An 8,962-nucleotide genomic window follows, 5' to 3' on the forward strand; every position below is an offset into this window, starting at 1 on the left:
GGGGAGGAGTGAAAGAATCAGTGATGCCTATTATAGAATTATTTACTATGTCAAAAAATGTCATAAAACATATAATCATGAAGCATATGCATAACTTAATTGCCTCCAAAAAGATGAAGTTAGTGTCAATCATAGAATCAATAACCAGAAGTGGAAGAAAAAGACAGACACCAATCTGTATCGACAGCCCAATTTCTGCTGAGGTTGTATATCAGATTAGGTGACTTAGCAAGTATTGAGATATACAAGTGTAGCAACGCCATTATTAAAAAAATGAGATGATTTAAAGGAAGATTTAACTTAAGTTCTTGTTGTGTAGACTCAATAGCTTCTTTTTATTGCTTTTCAAATGGAACTCTACAGATTAATCGCCCAGCAATGATTTCACACGGTATTACGGAAAACAGAAGTACATATGAAACTCTTCTTTTGGTAAGGACATATAATAGAACTCTTAGCGGAGATACTTTGTGGTGAGAATATCAATTAGTATCTTGTGGAGAAAAAAGGAATTTCAAGATTTTCAAAGCAAAACAATATTTGTAATGTTTTGAAAAGCATCATCACCTGCCCAGTACAGAAGCCATTTCTGTTGCTCGTTTTGATCCCTCATCTCAATTGCTTTGAAAGTAGAATAAACAGGCAAAAGAATCCCCACAGAACAGCTGCAAATACCTTTAAAGTTTAACTAGAATCTTCCACTTCGCCAAATAATAAATGCAGCTAAAACATAGAATTCAGAATATCAATAAGAAACAAGGATCCTGAAATGGATATGAAACTTTTGCATCTGGCTCATCCCAAGCAACAGTGTAGAATTCCTTCTTAAAACTTAAAAGTGACTGTAGGCAAAGTCAATTGGATCATGAAAAGAAAATCTCCAAACTCGAATAAGAGCTCACCATGCAGTGCGGACAACAACATTAGTATTAAGCGGACTAAGAAGCAATTTTAACCCAACCTGCATCAAATGAAAGTGATGTGAGACCAGAGAAGAAGAAAAATACTACACCTTCCGGATGCATGACATAAATGAAAGTAATAAGCGCAAGGATGACCAGTAATAGAAGAGTAGTTTTAGTGAAGCTTGAAAACGAAAACTTGTAAGACGGACATCAGGGCTGTAGAACATGACTGGTTGGCCAGTTCAAACACTTTTAAGACTGGGGGAAGTAGTTTAGGATACTCACAAATTTTACCTACTTGCCAAGTAACCATAACAAGCAAGAAGATCTAACAGATTACTGTCTGTTACGATATTTCCTCAGAATATTAAAGCATTACAAAAATGACAATACTCTATTTATGCTTCTAATGCCTTCCCAATCTGAGAGGCATGAAGAAGAAGTGGAAGTAAAGATTGATACTCAAGTCATTCCCAAAAGAGATAGTTTCAAGTATCTTGGGTCTATAATTCAAGGCAACTGGGAGATTGACGAGGATGTTACTCACCGCATTGGAGCGGATTGGATGAGATGGAGGCTAGCTTCGAGGGTTTTATGCGATAAGAATGTGCCGCCTAGACTTAAGGGCAAATTCTACAGGATGGTGGTTAGACCGGCTATGTTGTATGAAGCTGAGTGCTGGCCCGTCAAGAAATCCCATGTCCAGAAGATAAGCGTAGCTGAAATGAGGATGTTGAGATGGATGTGTGGACATAACAGGAAAGACAAGATTAGGAATGAAGTTATTAGGGACAAGGTCGGAGTGGCATCCGTGGAAGACAAGTTGCGGGAATCGAGGCTGCAACGGTTTGGGCATGTGAGGAGGAGAGACATAGATGCCCTGGTCAGGAGGTGTGAGAGGTTGACCATGGCGGGCTTGAGGAAGGGCAGGGGTAGGCCAAAGAAGTATTGAGGAGAGATGATTAGTCAGGACATGTCGGTGCTTCACCTAACCGAGGACATGACTAGCGATAGGAAAGTCTGAAGGTCGAGGATTAAGGTGGTGGGTTGACAGGTAGTTGTGAGTTTCTCCTAGGTTTACCAGTAGTACTAACAATATTCTTGTTGTTGGTTGAAAGATACTTTCTTCTAGTTTGCTATTATATCTGGTACTTAGCAACCACGTCCATTGTTTTGAAAATTGCTACTGGAAATTGTTGCTCCCCGATTGTTACTATTTGATGCTACTTTTTCTCCCTTTTACTGGAAATTGTTGCTCCCTAATTGTTACTATTTGATGCTACTTTTTCTCCTCTTTTTCCTTATCGTCTTTTGTCTCCCTCTTCTTTCTTTCTTCCCCCAATTTCTTCTTCTTCTTTTTCTTTCCTTTTCTTCCTTTCCACCTTTTCTTGAGCCAAGGGTCTATCGGAAATAGCCTCTCTACCTCTCCAGGTAGGGGTAAGGTCTGCGTACACACTACCCTCCCTAGACCTCACCTGTGGGATTATACTGGGTATGTTGTTGTTGTTGCTGCCCTTTCCAATCTGATCAATTCATTTATTTTATACTAATATTGACACCTTTAGGGTCGTTTAGCATGAGGGATTGGAGATCGATTGGTTGGGATTTATCTACTCTAATCCCACCTTTGCCAGGCCAATCTGGAAAACCCTCACTGTCATCTACCGTGGGTGGGGGATCCCTCTAAAAGGCCAAATGTCAAAATAATCCTCTAATATAAGAGATTCTTCTGTTGTGTTTTTGATCCTTCATCTGACTTTTTAGTGAAATTCTTTCATTTAATTAGAGGCATATGGAAATGAAAAAATTAATCTGTATTTCTCTGGTGCATCATCCTTCATGCCAGACATGAAATAGAAATTCAATCCACACACTATTTCCCTTATTCAATCTAATCCGGGAGGACTGGATACCGCTTTTTCCTAATATAAGGACTGATATCCCACAAACCATCAATCTAGTATTTCAAGGAAAATTGTTAGGTTGGACAGGTAATCGATGAAACATCCACAAAAATTCATTAACATGCCTGTCTTTAAAATGAAAAAAACATTTAAGAAAAGGGGGATTTATAATATGCAGCAGATGTTACATAGAAATGAGAATTCAAAAATGTAGATCATCCTAATTTTACACTGCCCATTAGTTTTTCAGATCTTGTGTACATTTCTGAGTCTTTCTGGGGTACAATGGGTGGTGTGTAAGTATATTAGACAATTTTTCTTTAGCTAAAAGGAGAGGAAAATTCAGGAAAGCAATAGAATCGTCTGAAACACTTCTAGTATATGTCTTATTTGGGAAAAAAGAGTAATCAGAGATGCTTTGAATGAAGATTAAACTCCCTATCTGAAACATTGGGCCAGAACTTTTGTATGTAAGTTGTAACACTCGATTTTAGCACCTTCTTGGTCCGTTTGAATGAATATATCATTATTTAACATATATTTTAAAAAAAATTTGTTCAAAAAACACTAGGTAATTTCTTCCCATCTATCCAAGCATTGGTAGACAGAGTTATCCGGTACACATGTGCATGCAAGCTGGCGAGTTGTTTGTAATTCGCCATTTATTAATGTATGGGTCAAAATCCGACCCCACGTGGATTAGCGCTACCAGGGATGGTAAGAGGTCGACTAAGCCGTGGTCATACCCACGGGGTGTTATAACAACGAAGACCTCGGCCACTGCCGAAATCGAGCCATCCCAAAAGCCTATAGGGTGAAGTAAATATCGTGATATTTGAGGGAGGCGACGTGAAGGACAGTCAAGGGATGAAGGCATTCCGGCAGCCTCAGAACTTCGTCCCTCCGTCACAGTAGCTTCTTGAACGCTTGCAACGGGAGTCGCCTCCATATCCAGGTTAGCACACCACCGGTCTCGGGTGCCGTCGAAACAAGGTCGCCCCTCGAGGGTGCTTCGGCTAAAGAAGCCCCTTCCAACACTACCCTTCGCCTCTTCGACGGGGCCTCTCCACTACCGACGCGGGAAGATTCGCCCGTTGAACGGACTGCGGGAACCGGAGTCTCCGATTGAGGAGTAACCTCCAAGCGTACGGTTTCGACTGCGAGCGCAGGCCGAGCAGTAGCTTTTGGTGCAGGCCGAGCAGAGGGCACCGGTTGACAGAATGCGAGCGGAGGAGCCCTCCTCCTTCTTACTCCTCTCCGACCTGTCAATAAGGAGGAATTCGATCATATAATGACAAAGCTGAAGAAACTATGAAACAAAGAGCAAAGCAAAACTACGACGAGCCAACTCACCAGTAAGAGGCTTGCGCCCAAACTTCTCATGGAAAGGCGCCCACTCACGAATCCTCATCGTGTCGGGGAGAATTGCCCTGACCCATTCGCGGATATCGGCGACCAGCGGGGGAGGTAGTCTCTCGGCTGCAAAAATAAAAGCAACTCCTTAGTGAAGTCGTGAATAGGAGACGACTGATGACCGTCTTAAGAAAAATTGCATAAACTAAACAGGAAAACTCACGAGCGAAGTTCCACGTCTCAAGAAACCCTGCAGGGTTCGACAGGATATGCCTTGTTCGGACATAAAAGTAGCTCTCCCAAAAGCGGCGGTTGGCCTTATCGTCCATCTTCACCACCAAACTCTTGGTCCCTCGATGACGCATATGGATCATCGTAGCTCGAAGAAAATGGGGGGCAAAGAGGTAAAGCATGTGTCCTAGGGAGATTCCTCGACCGGCCAGCTCTCCGTACTTGATAAGCATAAGAAAGAGCTTGTACACGTACGGAGAGAGTTGGGCCGGGCACACCTCATAGTAACAAAGGGATACGCGTAAAACGCGCAGTATCCCTGGCGGTGCAAATGCACTATATCCTTATCCGCCGGCACCATTTCAATATGATCGGGAATCCCCCATTTGGTTTTAAACGTCGTGATCGCCTCAGCATCCATCGTGGAAGGAACGGGCTTCGGTTCATCTCCGGCGGGGCTGTTGAAATCGGTGCTCGCCTTCCCCGGGCGGGGAACCACCTCATCCACTGATGGAAACCCCTCATCTTCCACCACTTCCACTCCCTCTTCTAGTAGGGATACGTCATTCTCCGGCACCGGAGCACCTACAGCTCTGTTAGAATGGGAAGAAGAACTAGCCATTTGTTTTCTTTGATCAAAAGAAATGAAGATGATGAAACAAATAGATGATGGCCACAACGAATCTTAGCAGAGGTAGAAATATGAAAGATTAAAGAAAGAGGAGAAGATTTGCGAAATTCTCCCTTAAGCAATCGGAAAACGTAACCTTCAAATGAGAGGGTTCCCCCCTTATTTGTAGGGATATAAATGTCCCGAGCAGGAAAACCAAGAACTGCCAGTTAGAAAACGGAAAGGGCACGGGAAACGATACAACACCTAGAAAACGTGTGCCATAATGACGCATGGGGAATATTGATGACATTTTGAACCGGCGTGACGGTTCAATCTTGAACTGACATAACGGTCCGACGCGATCCTCGAAGCGTCACGTCGCTGCCTCGCCATGAGGTCCTCGACCCTCGCATAAAGCATTCAGATTTCTCCCGATTTTTGAATCAACAGGGTCCGCCCATCGAGCTTGCCAGCAGGCGACCCCAACGGACGGAGGGACTAATTGTATGGGTCAAAATCCGACCACACGTGGATTAACGCTAACAGAGATGGTAAGAGGTCGACTAAGCTGTGGTCATACCCACGGGGTGTAATAACAACAAAGACCTCGGCCACTGCCGAGATCGAGCCATCCCAAAAGCATGTAGGGTGAAGTAAAAATTGTGATATTTGAGGGAGGCGACGTGAAGGACGGTCAAGGGATGAAGGCATTCCGGTTAAGGACCGATGGACAAAAGGGAATACTGATAGTATATATAGGAGGTAAGAAGACAAGAAAGGGGGCCTCTCCTCCTCCAAGGAAGGGAGACACAAGAACAAAGAGAACCTCTGACAACCACAAAGTAAAAGTCTAGATTCTTGTTGCAAATCTTTGTAATCATCATTGCTGAATCAATAAAGGCAAATCCCTTAGCTATCAATAGCACTCCCCCCCCCCCCCCCCCCCCTCTTTTCTTCTTCGCTCTTACATTACGTAACAATGCATTGAGAATGTAAGCTTGTCATTTATATTTGATATCTTTATAACATTAAAAAGAGTTATGAGCTTGATTATATTTTGTTCTCGTCTTTAGCATGCTTTGACCTAGAGTTAATTATGATTGGCTAAGAGTTATCCTTCATCTTCTCATTAATTGGTTTAACAAAAAGCTTAACACTTTCTGGTCAAACAATTAACAAAAAGAAGAGTTGTTTGTAACTGGGAGAATATACTGACGATAAGTCGATAGGTATCTTTCAATATTCTGATAAATCGAAGCATCAGCATATACTAAACCTCTTAATTGCTAATGATCCTGCAACGAATCCCAGTTAGATTAAAAGCACCCTAATTTATATATGAAATATAGCACGGCTCAGAACGGGCAGCAAAAAGGATAGTTACTATACGCAACTACACATCCTAAATATGTGAGTGTGTGAAAACTTCAGAGATTGAGAGACTATACCTCGCTGGAGAGATTTGAGGCAAACATAGCCATTCCTGCCATTCCCGGAAAGGGGAGCTTTTTTTCAGTTCCGGCAATCGTCTGGCAAATTTGAGTACCAATACTGCGATCTATTGACTTTTTGTGGAACTACACATAACCCCTTCAGTCTACGAAAATTCACTCCAGCCCTTTTTCTTTCTTAATTTGTAGCTCTAACCTCTTGCTTAACCAATATTGTCATATGGCCCAGTTTGTTTTTCTTAAGATTAAGATTCTAAGACATAAAAATCTCAATGCACACCTGAGTATTAAGATTAAGACGTATAAATCCAAATATATTTCAGTATTTAGATCTATAATCATATTCAAATATTTTAATCTTAATATACATAATATTTAGATATTTTAATCTGGAAAACTTATTCTAAATAATATACTATTAATTAACTGGCTTGCTTCGAGTGGTTTGGTTCTACATAGTACTTGACACATGATCAAAAGCAAAAAGAACATAATACTATTATTACTTTTTTGGGAAACTACCAGTTATGTCCATTTATAAGTTGCTTATTATAAAAATTGACCAATTCCTAAAATATTAATATTAGCCAATTAGCTATTTGTAGCAAAAAAAATATCAAATTTTTGCTTTCTTTTGAGTGGGTGCTATTAGAATAGATTCGGTATATCTTAAGGAGCTTGAATCTCGGTTTTGGGACGATTTGGTGAAGTTTTGAGGTGGTTTGAATTAAAAATTCGAAGTAAAAATTGAATATGAAAAAAAAGATATGTGTATCACATTGTGTATCATTTGTGTATCACATATGTATCATATTTGTATCAATTGTGTATCACATGTATATCCATGTATACCCGTGTGTGAGATACATGCGTGATACATGTTTGATACATGTGTCACATAAGAATTTTTTGAACTCGATTTAATTACGAATTTTGATACAAAACTGTTTGGCTCAAAAGTTAACAATATACTTTGTAAGCTAAAAAACAATCAAAAGTAGGAAAAGGGTAAATCGTAATCAAATATAATAAACCTAGAGATGCAAAGATGATAATATTGTTGTAGATCTAATATTGCAAAGTGACAATATGAACTCAATTAGATACGTTCGTTTGAAGTAGAGATAGAGAGAGAAAGCCAAGAAAATGAGAGAGTTGTATTGGATCAGATCCCCCTTTTACAATGTGAAGGTCTCCTTTATATAATAAGAGACCTTCCTCGAAAGAATGAAAAAGTTACAAAGACAGGTAACGTCTCCCTAGTAAAGACACTGAGTCCTAAACGATGTCGCTTTTGTCCCCACGGGCGAGTCGTACCCGCTACGTTAATCGGCGTACACTCACTGGGCGTACCCACTGGCGTAGAGATGCTGAGGATCAAATTTGACCCTATACAGTTAGTCCCTCCGCTTGTTGGAGACGCATTCGGTGGGCGTCTTCGATGGGCGAAAATGCGAACCTCGGCTTAGGAGAATTTGACCTCGACCAGGGGCGGCAATATGAATGAAGTGAAATATGTGACGTTGTTGAGCCACTGACGCATGGCTTCCTTTTTGAAATGACGTCATCGCCTGTATGCATCATTATTATATTTGCCCCCGAGGCGGTTCAGAGGATGATGTGACATTTTGGTTTCCCGCGCACGTTTTGAATCATGACTCTTTGATTTCTGCGCAACTTATCCCTATAAGTAGGAGAGAGGTTCGATTCGATTCAACTTTCAAGCCTTCGGAAAGCATTTTCTGATATACTCCTTTGTCTTTCTTTCCTGTAACCGTTGTTTCATGAGGGACTCTCCCACTTCTGTTGAAACCACACTTCTTATCGTCAGTGTTTCGTTTCTTACGTAGTATAATCATGACAAAACGTGGACAGAGTAGCAAAAAGGCCAAAGATAATGCCCCGTCTAGGGTTCCTCCATCTTCCGGTGGTGAAGGGGAAAAGGCGGAGAAGGCCCTTGTTCCTCTCAGTGTAGACAACGTCCTTCCGAAGGAGATGCATGTTCGCAGGGATTTTCCAACTAAAAGCCCAGACCTTCCTTGGGAGCACAGCGTTTTATTACAATCCCACTTAGATGATCTTCGAGAGACGCACCATATTCCGGACCACGTGGAAATGGTTCCGGCCGGGACGGACTATGCCAATGTGCACCGGCCTGGATATTGCACATTCTATGAGTACCCGTTCTTGATCGGTTACAATCTTCCAATCTACCCTATGATGGAGGAGCTTTGCCGTTTTTATAATGTGTTTCTGGCCCAGCTCACTCCTTAGACCTTGAAGGTGTGCCGTATTATGACCACTTATGCGGCCAGGGCTGAGTGCAGCGTCTCGGTCCACCACCTCTTACAGTTATTCAGCCCTGGTTACCTGAGGGGTACCATGCTGCAGTTAAAAGGTCGTGGCACAAGGGGCTTGGTCGTTAAAGCCGATGATAAGCCCAACCGCCGCTTTTGGCGTAAATATTTCTACATCAGGACGGAGCACCTGGTGTCGAATCCCGAA

The 8,962-nt window shown here is 41.8% G+C and overlaps 1 protein-coding gene across 1 annotated transcript in view; it reads right to left on the reverse strand.

Annotated features, from left to right (window-relative positions):
- Positions 1-6,593, reverse strand: part of LOC109241928 (HVA22-like protein k) — an 8,865-nt gene extending 2,272 nt beyond the window's left edge. The window contains exons 1-3 of the mRNA XM_019408757.1: positions 6,455-6,593; positions 903-961; positions 568-665 (exon numbers count right to left, since the gene is read on the reverse strand). Of these exons, the coding sequence (XP_019264302.1) occupies positions 568-665; positions 903-961; positions 6,455-6,496 (199 nt within the window). The 5' untranslated portion in view covers positions 6,497-6,593. The remainder of the gene's footprint in view (positions 1-567; positions 666-902; positions 962-6,454) is intronic.
- Positions 6,594-8,962: the final 2,369 nt, after the last annotated feature.

This window comes from Nicotiana attenuata, unplaced genomic scaffold (genome assembly GCF_001879085.1).
Source record: "Nicotiana attenuata strain UT unplaced genomic scaffold, NIATTr2, whole genome shotgun sequence".
NCBI classification, from domain to species: Eukaryota; Viridiplantae; Streptophyta; class Magnoliopsida; order Solanales; family Solanaceae; genus Nicotiana; species Nicotiana attenuata.